The 20,201-nt window shown below is 44.1% G+C and overlaps 1 protein-coding gene across 1 annotated transcript in view; it reads left to right on the top strand.

The window, feature by feature from the left end:
* The first annotated feature begins 12,770 nt into the window (after positions 1-12,770).
* LOC119458442 (uncharacterized) overlaps positions 12,771-20,201 on the top strand; it is a 38,917-nt gene continuing 31,486 nt past the window's right edge. Inside the window, exons 1-3 of the mRNA XM_049671214.1 lie at positions 12,771-12,882; positions 15,053-15,205; positions 18,263-18,423. Coding sequence (XP_049527171.1) covers positions 15,101-15,205; positions 18,263-18,423 — 266 coding nt within the window. The 5' untranslated portion in view covers positions 12,771-12,882; positions 15,053-15,100. The remainder of the gene's footprint in view (positions 12,883-15,052; positions 15,206-18,262; positions 18,424-20,201) is intronic.

Here is a 20,201-nt window from a genome sequence, read left to right as displayed (position 1 = left end):
CTGCGCTTCTGGACGCCATCTAAGCTTCCGCGCACGAGCCGCCCATGCGCAGTCTAGCGGTATAGACCGACAACGATAGCGGAGACGTTGGTTCGAATGACGTTTGCACCTGCAAACGTTTGCAAAATAGTGCAAGTGGGTAGGGAGGGGGAAGCTAGCAAGGCGCACTCGGAAATGTCCTGTGAAGTGCTAGGATAGGCTCTTCATTGTAGACAGTTTTGTTTGTTCGGCGACTGCCGCCCGCGGCCTGTTGCTATCACCTGATTGCTCTAAGCATGATTGCCCAGCAACCGGAGCCGATAGGCTATCTGCGTTGCTTTCCAACTGCCCCATTCTGTCGTTAATAGAAAGACAAGCTTCTGTCCACCGCAGGACCACAGGGCCCATACTTCTAGCCTTCCTTGGCTTTGAAGGCCACTCTTGGAGGTCTCTATTGAAAAAATTAAATGTCTTGATCATGCAATGCGGACCCGAAATTCATCATTCACAAAGAAGTTTATGAATCCGTTAATGAATGTGATGGCCCTTAAAAGCTGCCTATTACTTTTGTGTTCATATCCTGACAAAGGCTCTGCCACGGATGAAACATTACAAAGTCAAAGTTGTGTTTTCGAAGATGTGTGAACACTTTCACAAATAAATTATGGAGTTTTACGTGCCAAAACCACGATATGATTAAGATGCACGCCGTAGTGGGGAACTTCGGAATACGTTGCGCCACCTGGTTGTCTTTAACGGGCGCGTGAGTCTACGTGAACGGGTGTACTCGCATTTCGCGCCTATCGAGATTCGGTGGCCGTGGCCGAACACTTCTCCCCCTTTATATATATATATATATATATATATATATATATATATATATATATATATATATATATATATATGAGAGAAGTATTTCTTCAGCTTCGGTGTTTCATGCATTAACAGAAGTGCAGGCGCTCGTAGAAAAAACCAACATTGCATTTCCAGATTTTGGCCGGGATCCGGCATTCAACAAGTGTGCGATTGCAAGCACACATAGTTTAATTTATACATTTTCTCTGTAGCAATAAAAATTAAAAAATAACCTTACCTGGTCTCTGACCACAATCACGTGCACGTTTAGTGACGTCATGCATACCAGCATATGCCTTAACTCATGTAAAGCTCAGCGGAAATAGGAGAGAGAAATCAACGTGACTTCAAACTTACAAACTTGCGCGCGCATACAGCGGCGTAAAAAAAAGATAGATGGGTAATTCGTGAGTAACCTACACGTGGGTAGGTGCAAATTTTTCTAAATATGGGGTTTTACGTGGCAAAACCACGATCTTATTATGAGGTACGCCGTACTGGGCGACTCCGGAAAATTTCGACCACCTGGGGTTGTTTACCGTGCACCTGAATCTAAGTACACGGGTGTCTTCGTACTTCGCCCTCATCGAAATGCGGCCGCAGTGGCCGCTATTCGATCCCACAACCTCGTGCTTAGCAGCCCAACACCATAGCCACTAAGCAACCACGGCGCATTGGTGCACATTCAGTCGCGTCCACAAGGGGGGAACGACGCAGCCAATCGAATGTAGGGGAGAGGGGTCACGTGGTAACAAAAGGTGTGCGAGCGGTGGCCGCTGCAAGGAGAGCGTTTCCTATTTTTTTGAGGTTACTGAAACTTTTGTATGACCACCAAGACCGTCAATGGACCCCCACCTGGTTATTGGACACCTATTCTGTGACCTCCACTGACCTCTTAATTCCACGAACTGCGTTCTATTGCATTCTTTGCAGAAGTGGACTTCTATGTATTTGCGGACAAGGTGCTTCTTATACAAGGTCTATGAGTGTATCAAAAATGATATAAATGATAAATAAAAAATATATGACAAGTAGAAGTAATGAATATCAACGTAACAAAAGGGCGAGAAAAATTTGTAATTAATGATGCGCAAATATGAATGAATGAACAAACTTTACTGTACGAAGAGTGGTGTAGTTAATCTCGGGTGGAGTCCTCTTGGAGAGCCCCACTGGCCGCGGCGGCTCGCCGCGCCTGGTCCGGGCTCGCCAGTTGGCTTCCCAGCGCCAGCTCGGAAAGCCGTGCCTCCCAAGACCGCGTTGTGTCTGTGAGGAGCTCACCAGCCTGGATACGGCCTCGGCTGGGCGTTCCGTACACTGGCATTTAATGGGTGTCAGTGTGGCTGTGTGGTCGTTGCACCGGGGGTATAAACTGGTTGTGTATACCTCTAGAAACATTGCGTGCAACCTTGATATGTGCGGGTAACTGTTGGTTTGAAGGCGGCGCCAGTCCCTGGCTTGTTAGCTGTTTAACTTGGGATGTGGAGGAGCGTACTTCGATCTGGTCAGGCGTTGGTCCTCCATAATCTGCCTGCTCGTGATGGGATCTTCATGGTGGTTTGTGAGGGGCCTCGAAGAGTATTCTGCGGCTCGGCCAGCAAGTCCGTGAGCTACGCAGTCGGCCTCCTCGTTGCCTTCCAGGCCTGTGTGCCCAGGGCACCAGACGACCCCATGGTCCTCAGTCAGCGTGGGGCCCAGGATATCGGTGACGAACCTTGGAAGTGTGCCTCTAAGATATAACGGACAGGCGGCCTGTGAATCCGTCAGGATATATGGGGTGCGACCTCTTCGTTCTGCTTCTTTGATTGCGAGGGCTATGGCTGCTGCCTCCGCGGTGGCGCTTGATCTGGCGCGTATGGTGCGGAGATATATCACTTTTTAAACATGCCATATATGAAGTATATGCATATATGATCGTTAAGTAATGCATAAGGCAACTAGGAAAAATGTCAATTGGAGCAGCAAACAAGTGGTATTCTTTGTGTTTGAGGGTATGCTGTTCTTTTTACAAACTCTATGCGTGTATAAAAAAGGATGCAGTTTCGCCCGAAAGGCGAATCATCAATCTCGATAGCACATTAGTAGCGAGCTATACGGAGTAAGGATAGTAGTTTTATCGGCTCTATGAAGTTGGACACATTCGCTTATTAACTGAATTACAAGCGTGGTGTCAGTGCGCACAAGAAAACATCAATAGATCACACTCAAACCGCTCACAATCGCTGTCAAAACGCTGGCGTGAGCAAGCGCGCCAGCAGCACAGAGCGAAGGTTCGTGCGGTCTATCGCTTCAACAGAAAGTGAGCGGCAAAATCACAGCGCATACAAAGGTAGGAGCCGTGTTGCACACCGCTTTCAAGATACGGTGCGCGCGACCGCCCTGCGCCGCGCGAAATACAAGTACGTGGTTGCTACCCCTCCTTCCCGCACTGCCTTCCCGCTTTCATCCTTTCGCATTGGAGATTGAGTCGCCAGTTCCCCTCGCGCCCGGTGGCAAGATACGCATTTGGTTCCGCAGCTAAACGTCATCTACCCTCCCTCCCTCTCGTCCCCCCACGGTCTTTCGCATGACGGAAAAAGTCGCGTTTGCTCTCCGCCGTGCGTTCGCTCCCAGTGAAAGCGCGAGAGGGACGCGCGCTTTCACTCGCACATACAGCATACGGTGCGCGGCGGCGATTTAACGCCGTCGGACTTTATACGGAAACTCATGGCGACGGCTACGACGGCGCCGACGGCAGAAACCGCTTGGAGTGTTCATATAATTGCTATCGCAATAACAAAGTAAAACATAAGTAGAAATTATGTGACAAGGTGAAGTAATAGACATCAACATAACAGAATGAGTAGCAGAATTTTTAATTAATGAGGCGGAAATTTACACATCACTTCCTAAGTATGCCATATGACTTGTGCCATATATAATCGTTACGAAATACTTAAAACAACCATTAAAATATTCATTGGTGCGCCAATCATACCAAAGAATTTCCCTTATGCGTGAGGCATGCATGTCACCCTGACTATGCTTTCATTTATTCCCTTTGAAAGTGTGCGGAACTTCTGTATTAGATATGATTCGCAAGCTTCTCTGTCGTGGTGAGTGGTGAATCCTGATTTCAAAGTAGTGCCTTAAGTTTTTCGAAAGGATGGCCCAGTGTGTTCACATGTTTGGAGAGGGGGAGCTGCGGTATTCATTTAAATGTGATTTGTGCTCATTAAACCGTAGCCTAAAAGGTGTTTCCGTGTGTCCGATGTATTGTGCACGCAAATGGTGCATTCGAGGAGATATACAACGTTGCAAGTGTATTGAAGGCGATTCAAGATGCGGTGCTCTTGGCTGTCGGGCCCCTGTGGACACGGCTGGATGTGCACCTGATCACGTGTGGGTTACTCACAAATAAAAAACAATCAATGTTGTTGTTTTTTCTTTCTTTTTTTCACGCCACTGTATGCACGCGCAAGTTTATAAGCTTATAGTAGCGTTGATTTCTCTCTCTCTCCAATGTCTGTTGAGTTTGACATGCGTCAACGTACCTGGTGGTATGCATGTTATCACTAAATGCACGCACGGGCTTGTGGTCATACGCCAGGTACCGTTCATTCTTTTTATTTGCTATAGTGAAAATGGATAAATTCAGGTTAGGGTGCTTGCATCACCCTCTTGATGAAGACGGACCCCGGCCGAAACGTCGAATTTGAATGGTTGTGCTTGTCTAGGTGCACCTGCCATTCTTTTATATATATATTTGTATACATATAATGCAACGCACGGTGGTCTGCCCCCGACCATCTTCAGTTGCACTTCGCCGCTCGAAGAGTCCGGACGTATATCGAGCGATGTCCTGTAGGCATCTTTGCGATACAGTGCACGGGGTTTAAATCGTGGATTAACCCACGAACTCTTACATTCATCGCTGCATTGTGTGTTTGTTGTTTTGAGTTGTCGCGTAGCACTAGCACTAGTCACGTAGCACAATAGCAAGACTGTGAATTGCGAAACAAACTCTTTATCGGGTGAACCGGTGCCAAGAAAAACAGGCTACCCTCAAGGCACAATGATAGCGGCGAAAACAGTCGGCGATCGTCGAAAATATCTGCCGGTCAAGCACGTCGGCTTTTATACGCGAGTCATCGAATGTTCCAGAGTAAGTGATGGTGCCCGCCTGTCTTCCACAAAGTACTACACAATTCGCGTCCCGCACAAAATCTGATTACACAAGCTTCGGTGACAACCGACAACCGATAGGACCACAGATAACATTCGAGATAGTCCCAATCATGCAGTTGCATCTTGCGCTGAGCGATAACCTTAAGTTGTTAGCGGGTGAAATGCAATTCCCGAGAAAAGGATAAATAAGCTCACGTGTCAGTATGGTACAAATGTACGCATACTTGTGTCAACAAAAACTGCAAAAATTGAAACGATTTGCACTTGCGTCAACCTAGAAAGCGCCATCTTGCGCACGTAGACGCGAGAGCACGCACGAGCTCTCCAGTTTCCTTTGCCATTGCTCTATCATAACCTTATAATTTATATAGTGTTGTCGTTTCACAGACTCATCATTGATTTTTGCGTGCGTCATGTTAGATTCTTATAAAAAGATTTGCCAATAGAATTAAGAGTGAGACTGTTTCTTTCTCTCATCCCTCGTGGACGTTAGCACTTTGAGAAACACCCACTTTAGGCAGCACCACCTTCTGAATTGTTCTTCATACAACAGTTTGTTCTCTTGCATACTATAGGGGACACAAAGTTGGCAGATGCTATCGGTTAGGCTTACAAAACAGTGCAGGAGCAAGAAAAAAAATGCAATTTTGCATTGAGCTTTGAGTGCGTAAAGCTTTTTTGAGTACGATGCTTTATTTTATCTCCCTGTTGTGATGTGTTCGGGATTGGATCGAACTGTACGAATAAAGCTTTAACTTTGCTGCAGTACGCACAGACAGACAAACACACACACACACACACAACAACGTAGACGTCGTCCCATAACTGCCAGACTAAACAACCTCGGATAGGCGCAGCAGATATCTAAAATCAGACGGTTGCCCGACCAGGCGAAATTCTAATAAAGATAATCACACACCTGTTTCCATGGAGCACCGCAATATGTGTGCGAGAGACCACATATTTTAGAACAATGAAATTTCGTGTGCGTGGCAGGAAGGGGTGACAAATTTTATTTAGAGAGGCAAATGTGAGAATGATAAGATGAGGTAGTACAGATCACTTACAGTAACGTCGGTGAAACAAAGAATGACAATATAATTCCATAAAATTGCAGCTGTAAAAATGGGTGAAGAAAGGAGATATACTTGGTAACTAAAAAATGGGCTCAGACCGAGCAGACGCTTCCATAATATGTTTGTACTAACTCCGTGCACACAAATTTCAAAAGCCAATAATAGACATTAAAGCATAGCGCTGATAATAATTCATCTCGACAACACGGAGAGGGCATTGCTGAGGTATTCTCAAGCATGAGGGCATAGCTGTTTCGGAAGATATTTGGGGACTACCAAGCACAAATTGTACGCGAGTGCTGAAAAGGTTAATTCACAGAAGTTCACCGAGCACTGAAGCTAGTATTCTCGCTGACATCATTGTTGTTCACGCTTTTAGTTCCGGGCTTAGAAAGAGGACTGGAACACAGGGAATAAGGCACTGATTTATCTTCCATTCATAATACGCAACAGAGGGCCCTGGGCTTCACATGCACATCAAAGAACCAAAGGCGCTCAAAATCAATCCGGAGTCCCTCACTATCACATGTCTCAAAATTAAGTTGCGGTTTTGCCACGTTAAGCTCCAGAATTTCGTTTCATCATCATCATCAGCCTATTTTTGCTGTCCACTACAGGACGAAGGCCTCTCCCAGCGATCACCAATTACCGCTGTCTTGCGCTAGCTGATACCAACTTTCGGTTGCAAATTTTCTCATTTCATCGCCCCACTCATTTTCCCGCAGTTCTCGACGGCGCTTCCCTTCCCTTTGCACCAATTTAAATGGTACCTCTAATGTACCATTAGAGGTACATTAGAGGTACCAATGATACCTCGTTTATCTGTCCTACTTCTTACATGGCCTTCCCAGCTCCACTTCATCTCTTGCTGTCAACTAGAATATCGGCCGTTCCCTTTTTCTCAATCATTTGTTGGAATTCATACTCAGTGTTGCTGAACAAGAGAATGTCATGTGCAAACCGAAGGCTTTTGAGATATTCGCTAGTGATCCTCACTCCTAAACCTTCCCAGTCATTATACTGGGAAGACTATTAAGCTTGAATACTTATTCTGCGCATGCAGCGAATACCAGTGGAGAGGCTTGTCTCCTTGTCTGGCCCTTTTCCTAAAATGTAATTTTGTACTTTTGTTGTAGAGAGCCAAGGTAGCGGTGGAATATTTGTTGATATTTCCCAAGATTTCCTAGGATCATCTGTATCCAGTTTGGCATTATCTTCAACGAAAGTTGCGTGGCTGTTGTGGGACAGGTATTCAGAAACTTTTTCTCCTGCTTTTACTGTATCATCGAAATTGTTGATGGCATCACCCTGCTTAAATGTCACAGCATACATCCTGCCCTGTGCAATGTCAAATTTCCTTCGCAGTGCTTTTATTCTGAGGCCATTTTTTACTACTTCCCAAATTTACGGACGTTATAATTAAAAATATTCTTAACTCTCTTCTTGTTGATCAACTTTGATAGTCCAGCGAAATTTATCTGATCTGTTGAGTACGGCACTTCTATGCTTTCCCATTTCTTTATTAGGTCGCTTTTGACTTGGGAGAACTTACCTACGGGTTGCCTTGGTGCCTTACATCCCCTTTCAATTGCTCCTTCTGAAATCAATGTAGTTACGGATTTTTTCATTGCTACTATGTTATTTTTATATTACCTATCTAAACCTGGATATTTCATTTCGACCACCAGCCTGGGTCTGTATGCTTTTACCCTTATCCTGTTTCTTCTTGAGTGATTGTTCTCTTTCTATCTTGAAAATGAGAGGAATCTTATAGGCCTCTCCAACCTATGGCCACTGCCCTTTAATCTACCTAACGCTTCTAGATGCTGCGGTATGCTGGGATTGGCAGATACTATGGAATCTCTTTCATTTGTTTTATTTTATCTATTCAGGCTTTTATAGGTCCACTTCATGCTACTGCGCTTCCTGAAGAAGGCATTCGTTATTGTAAGCCCATTTCTTTCCGCGAATTTTAACAACCTAACTACTTTAGTAATCCTAGAATCGAAGCCGTAGTTGCCAACTGAATGTTAGCCATCCAGTTTTTTTTTTCATTTTGATACTGAAGTCGCCCATGACTACAATGATAAAAGAGTTCTCCATGACTACAGCATAAATTACAGATACTACCATGCATTTTCTCTTCTCTGGAAGGCCTCTGTAGCAGAGTACATGAGGAAAAGCACTGCACAAGCCTGACCAGCTCTTCTAACCTCACTAAGGCCAATTATATCCTAGACAATGCCTGATAATTCTTCAAGGAAGCCCTGCTAAGGTACCCTCACTCGAGAGGGTTCGCGTGTTGAACGTTTCCAGTTTCAGCGGAGGTGTGTCCTTATTAAGAGATTCTTTTTTTCTTGGTCAGACCTGCGACCCTCTGCTGCGTCCCAGGTCTGACCGCCTCCTTAGTCAGGTGCTTCGCAGCCGCTAGGGATTGCGTGCCACGATTTCATTTTATGAGTGAAGAGGAAGGTAGTGTACGAATACAGCACCAGTAGGTCAATTCCTGTTGTGGCCAGGGAGCGTTTATATTGAAGCTTAGTAGACCTTTCTAATTTGGTTGCGCCTGTACAATGGTGGGTGATGAAGTTAAGAAATTTGCAGGCGTAAGTTGGAATAAGCTAGCGAAAACACTTGGAGGTCGCAGGGAGAGGCCTTTGTCCTGCAGTGGACATAAATATAGGCTGATGATGGTGGTGATGATGATACAATGCCCAACTGGCTCTCGGCATTTTTTTGTTGTCGATGTCAGGAGCAACTCCAAGAAGGAAAAATGTAATGAACTGGACGAGGATTCGAACTTGCAACCACCAGATTAGTAGCCGGGTGCTCTCCATCTGCTCCATGCCACCATAAATTAAGCTTAGTCAACTGCAATGTGTAAACTACAATGCCGTTGCACAGAAACTGTCTGACGCAGATTACGTTTTTTTTGTCATTCTTTTCTTTTTCTACATTCATTTCTGGGGGGCGGGGACCTTAACAAATGCACAAGTGTCTGCTGTGCCTCTAATTTACGGTGTCGAACAAAATGTGGACTTAAAACATAGTTACAAACATAAAGCGTGTTTCACATGTGACCGACACGATATTCTCCAGCACTGGGCTTGAGATTTCAGTCACTTCAATGCAAAAGAATGTACCGTACATAGAAACATGCGAAACAAAAGCGAGTACTGTTTTGTTTAGTTCCTATGTTCAAGCGAGCGCATGCATTCCAAAACATTCGGATTGTGCTAAGTGCAATTCATTTATTTAGTATCGGAACGTGTGTGAAAACCATCACTTTGTCTTTTTGTGCTGGTAGGCGCGATGTTTTGCGCAATCAGCTTAAAAGGCTTTAAAACAGCAGCTAGGTGTCACGCCATACAATCAACTGAATTACTGAAATTTCTGTTGAACAATTTTAACCTCACCGCGTACTGATGCAACATTGTGTAGCGAGCATTGCTAACTTAGAGTTCGTTGGGCAATTCGAAAGCGCTTAGAATCACTTCTTAGATGCAGGTATCTTGGTGTCCTGGGCAAGCGACGAAGCAAGAGTTACAACGCCGCATCTCCAAGGTCAGTCCAAATGGGTCGCGAAGCTTCGGGCTAAGAGCAGTTAACAACCAAATGTCACCAACATAAAGAATAACTGTTGCGGGAAGTGCAACTGAAGCGCCACTAGGTCAGGAGGGTACAAACATTGTCAAAGAAATACCAATTATAAAGTTAACACCAGGACCTAACCACTTAAAGCAATTTTATTTTGGTGCGGCGAGGAAACAAAAACAAGACAACTCACTTTCATGTTATAATTAACAATAAAGATATCTTTTTCAACGCCCACTGGACAGGGGAGCGTTCGCGCTGCTATCAATGGCAAGGCAATGCAGCTGTTGTAGTGTGCAGAAAGTGGCACTGTCACTACAATCCGGTCACAAGTTGGGTAGTTTTGGTCGTCAACATTTGTTTGAATAATGGTCGCGCGGTGTTTGTGAGGTGTGTTTCATCGTGAGTCAACGTATTTAGTCAAAAGTAGTCAGCAACGACTGCCAGATAATTGTTCACTTTATAGCTAGCTTCGTGCGGCTGCGCTGGCCGATGGGCTTCGGTGTCCGACGATGCAACCTGCACTCAACTGCCAATGTTTTCTTCACCCGCAAAGCAATGATGTTCTCTACATGGATGCGATTTCGCCATGGTGTATCGCTTTCGATTGTATCGATTTCGCCATGGTTTTGCGCAAAAACATCGTATCTGCCCATCGAGTCGAGTTACGGGACAATCCAAATTCTATACTAACGACAGGTCAGAAAAACAAACTTCATCCTTGTGAGAACAAAAATGGCATCACTGCATTTTTTCGCGGGAATTTTTTTTTGTTAGCGGATACGGGGTCACCCGCTTTCTGGTTCCGCTGGAAGTGTTCCCTCTTCGCACACATGGTCCTAAGCCCGGTGAACCGCCGATCGATGAATCCACATGAACCGCCATGTTTTGACCGTAGGCGCTTCTTTCGGAGTTTTGCTACACATATACATTTTCCTTGCTATCTCCCTTGCGCGCGCTCCGTCATCCGCGAGAACCGATACTAAACGAAAAGAAGGCCGGCGTCATGAGAAACTGAAGCGAAAGCACTTAATTATTCCAAATATGATTATAGTGGCAACTTCAGTTTTTTCTCGCTTAAAACAAAGTTCTATTTCATATCACTTTCAGAAAGTATCTCAATACATTGCTTTTAAATGCATTGTGTAATTAATGTATTTTATATCGATCGCGTAACAGGTAACTACGGCCAAACAATATGTAAGCCGCACATTTTGACTTACTCATAAGTACTTTGTGTAAAAGGTATATATATGTCGGGAAAATAAATTTTTATCAATTACTATATTTTTCAACGTAAGCATAAAGTTGTGTTGGGATGCTCAGAAGAAAATTCATTTAAATAAGAAAAGTACGTACAGGAACTTTGCGTAATACATTAGGTTTCTAGAGTACGTAACAGGCCAGTTGAACTAATGTATTCTGTAACATGTTTAAGTAACGTATTCTTGATCCTGTATGCAAAAAACTTGGAGGACGCTTAACCTTCGCTTTTAAGAGTGGAATGCGATAGCATTCAAAGGATCCCCGACTGCTTCTCATGCTTCCCGACAACTGCAGCTTAAGCAACCGTAATGGTTACAAGCACTGGAGGCAAACGCAATGCACCAAGGCGAGCTTTCTGGTAGAAACGTGGCCTCTTGCGTGGGGCGATCCCGGAGATATTGCACAGCCGCACCAAAAAAAAAAATTGCATAATTTTCAGGTTTATTTCGTATACTTTCGTATTTCGTACTTACATAAGTTTCAGGTTAATTTTCGTACTTTTATTATTTCAGTCTGAGAAGCTTTAACATAAACGGCATGCTCTGTGGGTGTTTTGTTTCCTGACATTTGTTTGTAGATTCTCATTCTCGAAATTCCGAGGATAAGCTTTGCCAAGAATGCAAGACAAGGTATGAGCAACATTAATCATAGAACATATACATGTACCTAATATATTCGGAGGTTCTGCATGGTTGGGGATGATTTTCTCTGCCACCACATCACACGCCAGATGCCGACGCCGGATATTCTGTGACACGGGGCCCTCAACGCTGTCGCGTTAAAATATGGTGGTAGTACGTAGGGGTCACAAATTCCGTACGTAGCGCAGTTTTAGGGAACAAGCGAAATTATATAGAAAAGTTGACACGCACTATGAAGATGACAAAATATTTTTTTCGGCACAAACATGTTAACGGCATACTATATGCAGTACAAAAAGAGCCACGAATTTTGTCGGAAAATTTCTGGACACTCGACATCAAGTCTGGGACACTTGGCATGGAATGACCCTACTTAAAACTTTTATGAAGATAAGGTATTTATGCACATTTGCAGATATTTCTCGCACAAGTTATTCCACACTGCTTACGATTACCTACGCCGTGGTAGTGTTTAGCTAGATGGAGTCGGGACGCGTTGGTAAGCATACGAACGAGTGATATGGATTTAATTGAATAAATTCTAAGGTGTTTCGTGCCTAAACCATGATCTGATGACCGGGCAGGCCCAATTTGTGGAATGGCGTTCGCCTGGCGTTCTTTGCGTGCACCTAAATCTGAACACACGAGCGCTTTTGCAATTCGCCGCCATAGAAATGCAGCCACCACGGCCGGGATCTACGTGTCATCATATTGAATTCACTTTCGCATTTCACTATCGCAGATACCGCAGCTATCGTTGCGATATCTCTACGCATAAGAACACATGACGGCGGTAATCGCTGTTGAGTGCTCACGCTACCAATCTGGTAGACGTCGCAAAATTTGCGCAGTGCGCCTGATTCAAAAGATAAGTTCAGAGCAGCTTACAAAAGCATGCTTCCGGCCTTCGCTGACGCGTGCTGTTCCCTTAGGAGGAGGCGCCGTTTCAGTTTTACCTGTGCCATATCGCTTCTTATCAGACGTCGAAGGGAGATTTCGTGGGTGCGCTTCTCTGGGGCCACTCTCTCTCCTTTCGATAGCTTAAGCATCAATGACCTCGCGTTGCCCCTCACAATAGCATCCCCATGGTGCGATGTTCGAGGGGTATAATGCATTCCCCGTCGCAAGCTGATATTTTTTAACTAGCGCTCCGTGTATTTGTGGTGAGGGGATTATAAAAGAAACGTTCGTTGCACGGCTTACTCATATTCGCGTCCAACGCTTGGCGACTACTGCGCTTAACTGCGACTACTCTTAACATCGGCGCACGTGCTTTGGACCAAAGCGGAGCACTTTCTGTGCGTGTAAGTTTCATTCCAGTAGTCCACCCTGTTGTGTGCATGTTAGTTGCCGTGTGTCCTGTGTAGAACATTTATTCGCCATCGCAGTTATCTGGCAGCTTCGCATTCACCATTTCATTTACCATCGCGTTTATTCTAGGCGTCCCACTGGGTAAATCTCTCGTTGTCATGAAAAAGCATCTCTCTAAATCATTTTTCCAGTTTCACACCATGTGCTTAGGATGTGGAACGCAGGCGCGGTATGGCCTGTGATTGCCGTGGTAATGAATCCGTATCTCACTGGCAATCTCCCTATATCTGTTTCCACTTTGCATGGCGTGACGAGCTTGCTAAGTGATATGTTTGTCCTGCCGTGGCGGAGTCTCACGACGTTTTTTCCAACTATACTAACTTTAGCAAGGGTTCGGAAATATTCAAGCGTGCCATAGGAGGACGCGAATGAAAGGGTGTTGTCAGCTCTATTGAAAAATGTGCGCTAGTATATTCAGGCTGTTTATGCGCACAATTAGTCAAGTTTAAACATCGAAATTCGAATACCGAAGATAACCTAAAGGAAAACCTCCGAAGTTGTACAGCTTATTAGAAAACGTTCACTTTAGCCACACGTAAACCTTCCCGTATTGGGCAACCCTGTGTTCAGCGTTTTAAGGATAATCTGCAATACACACACACATATGCACTGTCCACTTGGGATGACACCAGTTTCGAGATATTAATTCCCGAACTTTGCGGAGAAATGCAGTGGCGTTCCAGTTAATTTTGTGTTTCAATGCATAAAGCGACTTTTTGTTATGAACCTAACTGGAACGCCAATGCATTTCTCCGCAAAGTTCGGCAATTAATATCTCGAAACTGGTGTCATCCCAAGAATTCGTTCCAAGTGGATTCGTCTTGGGAACTCCATGGTTACAATTTCTAAATTGCAATATGGGCCATCAGGTAATTAGTTGAAAACTTAATTAGTGAATTTCCGTTATTTATTCGATTATGCGTTTCAATTTCTTTTGCAAGTAATGTCCGCCTCTACGAGTAGACCAGATCATCAACTAGAATTGTGCTATCTGCCACAGGCAACCTTTAAGAATTTTTGAAAGTGTTCGCTGAAACACCCTGTATATACAAGGTATTTGTTGTTACAAGGTCCGAAAGCTTTAAAAATTGCCTGTGCCAGATGGTCCAATTTTAATCCTCGATCGAAATTACGCAATGAGCCAGCCATTACTTCTACCTGAAATGGAAGTGTATAATTGTATAATTAGCATAATTACCGTAAGTAACTTTCTAAACATTTTACAGTGCATATTTTAATCTACCAATTTTAGCCGGTGAGTTCGCAGGACGTATCCACTTGGAATGAGTTCTCTGGATTGGTGTTCCTACTATACTTTTGTGATTCAATGCATAAAACAGCTTAATAAGTAACTGGAACGCCAATGCATTTCGTCGGGACACTTCTCTTAGGAAACGCTGCTTTATCAAGAAACTGGTGCAGCCCAGAAAATTCTTTCCAAGTGGATACACCTTGCAAACATGCTGGCTATAATTCGCAGATAAAAAATATGTGCCGCGAAATAATTACATATTAAGCTAGGCTAATTATAGTAATTATTTATTTCTACACATTGATCTTTCGTAGAAATAATGGAGGCCTCATTCAGATGATGGATAAGATCCTGTGCTGTCTGTCGCAGGAGATTTGCATAAATTTTGAACCTTCTAAAAGATGTCCGGAGCTTATCCAGCGGTGAGCTATGGAAAACCATAGGGATGCCGATGTGATCAATGTTACCTGATTGCATGCAACCCGTGTCGTTGTTGCAAACGTACGATCAGACATTTGAGACTTTTACTCTATCAAGAAACATTTTTTTTAATTCTTTATGCTATTGAAGGCCTATCTAAAAATGGAAATTTACAGCATACGCAAAATTGTTCACGCGGGCTTCATTAAATCTAAACTTCGTAGTAGGGAGATGTAGTTTTAACTGCTATCCCTTTCAAAGCGGAAAACAGTGCTTTAAAGGTATGCGAGAAACCTTTCCCATTTTTACCTCCTGTAACTGAAATGTTTGTGTCATGTTGAAAAGTCCCAGTTGTGCTAGTTCTTTAGAAAAACCTTAAACTGTTTATAAGAAATATCTGGCTTCTAACCATTGCCCTACACCGCGTGCAGGTAAAGCTGAGTGCCTTTCAAGGAAGACATCCATAAAGCTGCTTCAGAATGGACAAGGCTACGCTTTCCGTCGTCATTATGTGTGCCTGTCTTGCTACTGCTGCAGCAAACCCGACTCGACAAGTCGCCGAAGCAGAGTTAGATGGGTGGAGCGTAAGTACTGAGTTATTACTTGTTTTGATGTGAGAATTTAGAACATGAAATCATGAACCACTTTTCGCTTAGAGAAGTACAAACCAATTTGATCCTTGAACAAAGTTGTACGTACAAGTTGCAAAATTGAACAGTCGTGCGACACGCACAGGTTACCGCAGTGTGCGAAGCTGTAAAGTAAATTGATTCAAGTGCACCCCGGTGACTTTGTAAATAGTTTCAGGAAATTATAAGGCATGTTGATGGGAGACTCAAGGAAACAGCAGATAAAGATATAAAACACGCAGCCCGTAGGGAAGCGTTCAAGATGAAGTTAGAACTTTGTAGCAATGAAATACAAATTGCTAGAAACCCAAGGAGGCGTTTGATTCACAAAAGTACTTTGCTAAGGGGGGCGTTCAGAAATGCTTACCCTGACCACATCCTCTGGGCGGAGGAGTACATGTGTTGGCATATTTATTTATCTCTCTCTACATAGCTGTCGAAGAGACTCACCCACGTTTGCCATCAAGTTACGCAGCTACAGAATATCACTGTTGTTGATGTCCTCATGTTGGCGTTGGAGCCACGACTTTATTTAGGCAATGAGCGCGTCATCATCAACAGACTACCTGTTGTTCAAGCAGCGGGACGCCTTTTGGAAGCATGCGACGCCTGCTGATTTTGATAGCTCCTTTTAATTTCGTCCGCACGTTAGCCTAATAGGTCATGCTACGGTGGTACCGGTAACTCTCGGCAGGAAATCTGTCAACTGTCCTTGCTGGTGTCAAAAAATGTCAGCATGACCTTCCTAGCTGAGGTTGCAAACGTGTCGTTTCAGGTGGTGGTGAGTCGTAATGCCTTTATTATTTAGACCGTTTTTTTTGGGGGGGGGGTAATAATGGCGAACCAATTATGCATCCGCTGTAATGACATTTGAAACAATATTATCTGGTCTTGCTAAGGCACGTGGTCAAAGATTCCCTGCTGAGGGTCACTTGGTCCTTTTTGTGAAAAGCAGACGGCAAGGGAGGCAAACCAATGCGCTGACATATTTCACGTAGACATATGTTCCTGAATATTATTTACTCTGCGCTGCTCATAATCTTTTCAGCCATTTGTTCTATTGTTATACAGTGTTCTATTGATAAGGCGGCCTCCACATTCGTGACAGCTGTCCGATGAATGGCTGCATAAGGTCGACCAAGAATCGGTGGGGCTCTGAGTAAGTTCTTTGAACATTTCAACTGCCGATGCCAGCATTTAAAAGCAGCAAATCATTGGGCATCTGTCTCGTGCACTATCGTCCGTTTCGGTAAAAAATTGTTATGGTGTGTTGCACTCGGGAAAGAGAAGCCTAGTAACTGCCTGGTCGAACAGTAGCTCCATCCTCCCACCTTCCTCAGTCCTCAGACCTGCAAGAATAAAATATCTGCGTGAAAAGGATGAATTTCTTTTTCTGACCTGAAATGCACGTCTAGTGATGTGAGAAATTTTCATTGTGCATTCTAAGGAGAACTAGATCCGTGGTAATCTTTATTGAAGAATCCTTGTACGATATCACCGAAAACGTTAACAAATTGGTGCGCTGCACGTGGGGAAGTTAAAATCTAGCCACGCCTTTTTTACACCAATGCAGTTCAATAAACTGAACGCCAAAGGCGAGGTATGTTTCGTGACAAACGGTGAGAAAAAGTTCGTTGTAGTAGTAGGTAGAACGCATTTTTGTGTTGAAAAGAAGCAAACTTTGGCGATGACGTTCACTCAGCGGTACTTCAACCGAGAGGAAACTGGGTACAGATAGTGGCAAACACAACACCGTACTCTATTGCCTGTATATGCATGCTGTCAGCATGTACATCGAATTTGCTTCAAATTTTGGCCCTGAATTGGTGTTACAAATGACAAGCGAGAAGGCTATTAGGCGTGCATTCGGCGGGATGAACGTGCATTTTAGCAGGTAGTACAGCAATCAGACATCTGAAATTGTTAATTCAGCTTGCTGAATGTCACTGATTTTTCAATTGCGCACACAGACTCTGTAGAATACAAGATAGCAAAAGTAAAACTGATGTGTACGTTTTATCCGAGGTAGCGCTGGTGGCTCAAAATGCCAATCCATATTTAAACATATAGGTGTTACCCAGTAAAACGATGGCTACTAAGGTATTCCAGGGCCAGCCCATAGTGGCGACGTGTCTGTCATACCCGCGGTAGGAAGACAACACTAGTAAATAGCACACATACTTTAAAGTAGCATCGCAGTGTGGAAAAAGGGAATTTTTATTCTTAAGTATTTCAGCTAAAATGCTTATGTGGAGCTCGAATGTTAAATATAGTTCAGCCGCTAAGGCTCCATTTCGAAGTACAAATAAAAATGCAAGGTCTTAATCTTTCACTGAACGCTTCATTTTTATTGCTTGTAAGGCGCACAAGCAGTGAGAAATTCCATTGAATTGGTTTGTGTTTTCTGTTTTCTGGTGCATGTGACGTTGTGTCGGGGTGAAGAGAGACATTCGTAATAAACTTTGGGACTATTGTAGTCAAACATAATATTCTCCACGCCCCAGTAGTGTGCGGTTGAGTTTCACGGGAGTGGGCGAAATTTGGAAAAGAGGTACAACTTATACGTCTGTTGTTATGCGCTCCTTACCAACTCTCTGCTTACAATGTTGTCGTAGTTTTGAGTTTGTATATTTCGGAAGTTCCATTGTCATCATTGTCATCTGTAAGGCCGTATTGTATCAATAATTGTCACTCGTCTAGTTAGTTCGTGTTTTTTGCGGTGGAAAATACACAAAACCACGTGAAGAACGACCATGTGACTCTTTCCTGTCCGACCGTTTCACACACGCTTTCATGACTTTTCCACCATGAGGTTGACTGTACTGTGAAGCAGTTCAGGGGTGCATGAATTACAAAGTAAAATGCAAGTTGAAAACGAGCAAAAGCAATTGCAAATTCTGTTCCCATGTAAAAAGCCCATAGTCAGTTTAAGCATGTGCACTGAGAATGATATTCAATCACCTCCCCGTGAATTAGTGATGCCAAGTAAACCACGTTTTGCGTCTTTCTCAGTTTTTAGAAACAGGAGTGACTCTCCACGTCATCGCGAGGAATTATGACCCATTGGGAAATAATGTATCGGACTGCCTAACAACCACAACCATTAAGAAGGAAAACAGGAACCATGCAGCGACACAAATCGTGAAGTTCTGGAACCACAAGGCCACTAAATGGTAAGGTTCTACTCAAGATGCTTTCATGGAGGAACCACCTTAACTAAATGCGCTCGTTCAACGTGCGCTTCCATTTTGCTGAATGTTAAAAGAATGTTATACCTTCTCCTCATGCGCAACCACTTACATTGGTGTGATGACGAGCCCACAGACTGTTAGCTAAATGTTTGTCGTTCAGATTAAGAAGAAGCGGCGGAGATTTGCTGGCATTGTAGCACGCAGAATGGATAAGAAATATATGTTGAGAGAAAAGTGTCGTGCGCTATTCAGTGAGAAGTTTGGGAAATATGGATGCATATAAAGAATCGGCTCGGCGCAAGCACGGAGTAGACGGAAATCACTAAAACATACTTGCATTTTCTGGTGTAGCTAGATGTACCTACTCAACGCTGTGAAGTACTAACGGCTCTTGTGGGACGCTGTGCCGAATTGCTATTTTGGCAGAGTTGTCGCAGCCTCACATGCACGGAGGTCCCGGAGAATTCGACGTCTTGAGCCAGGAGGATTCGTTTCCTGCTCTACTATTATTCGGCTTCAGTATCGCGTAAATGACAACGTTCCCTTTCCATGGAAGTTTTTCCACCGTTTGTATTTCAGCAACTTAATTTGGCATACGAGATGCCATCGGGTTTAAGCAGCCCCGATTGTGTATTTGTGTGGAAGATTCTTTAATGAGCTTTGTGGAAAAATACACAAATTAAAACTGGAGAGAAGGTGAGGTTTTTACCTCCTAGGGCTGATAAGCTAGAATAATAGCGTCCGCTTTCGGTTTGAGCCGTAGGTTCGCGGTCTTACAAGAGGGTCGCGCTATAAATAAGTAAAAATCCACTATGCAGGTTTAAAAAGCAAAGAAAAAAAAACAACAGATATTTGGGGGTACTGGCGCCATCTTTTTTGCAATGATGGACGGCAATTCGGCATCAACAGGTTCAATGATCAAGCCAACAGTGTGTTAAACAATGGAACAGCACACGATGTCTCGTTTCGTCAGCATGCAGCGATAAAGCGTTTTGTGAAAGCTCAAATTCCAGCCACAAACGTTCATAACTGACGGGATATGAGCTCGAGAATTGTGCGAACATGAGTCACGCCTTTAAAGATAATCAGGTGAGCACTGAAGACCAGCCTCAGAGTTGTCGCCATGGGAAAGCAGCGTATAAAAAACGATACGAGCAACAGAACAGCAATTAGAATGTTTGAACTAGGGAACAGTGCACTTCAGGAGATAGGAGCTGCTGTTTCTCGATACACTGAAATTCTTCCGAAGCCTCATTGCTCATTTCGTGATAAGATACTGGCACGAACGCTAATTTTGCAGCACGACAATGCACGCGCTCACACTTCTCGCTTACCTTTGGAGTGAACAGACAGAGTGGAAACAGAGGTGCTTGCGCACTGGCCTCAAGTGCAATCAAATGTAAAGCCAAAGGTACGAGGTCAGGTCAGGACCGTCAGGGAGTAAACTGCGACGATATAACGTCCGTTTTGGAGTACAAAGAGGCGGACGGGAAGGAGCAGGAGCATGGGAGTGCAAATTTTCGATGATCTTGCGTAGAGACGCGTCAAGGCGTTGTTCGGCAGCGATGTTGAAGAGTTGAGAGATGGAAAGAACACACGGGCTGGAGTCGCTCAGGGCAGCGTCCGGTGGATCTACGGGGTATCTGGAGAGGCAGTCGGCATCCTGGTGCAAGCGGCCAGACTTGTAAACGACGGTATACGAGTATTCTTGAAGTCACAGTGCCCAACGACCAAGGTAACCAGTGGGATCTTTGAGAGAA

This window comes from Dermacentor silvarum, chromosome 7 (assembly GCF_013339745.2).
Source record: "Dermacentor silvarum isolate Dsil-2018 chromosome 7, BIME_Dsil_1.4, whole genome shotgun sequence".
In the NCBI taxonomy this organism is placed as follows: domain Eukaryota; kingdom Metazoa; phylum Arthropoda; class Arachnida; order Ixodida; family Ixodidae; genus Dermacentor; species Dermacentor silvarum.
The sequence above is the reverse complement of the archived record's forward strand: the minus strand, read 5'-3'. Positions and strand labels throughout refer to the sequence as shown.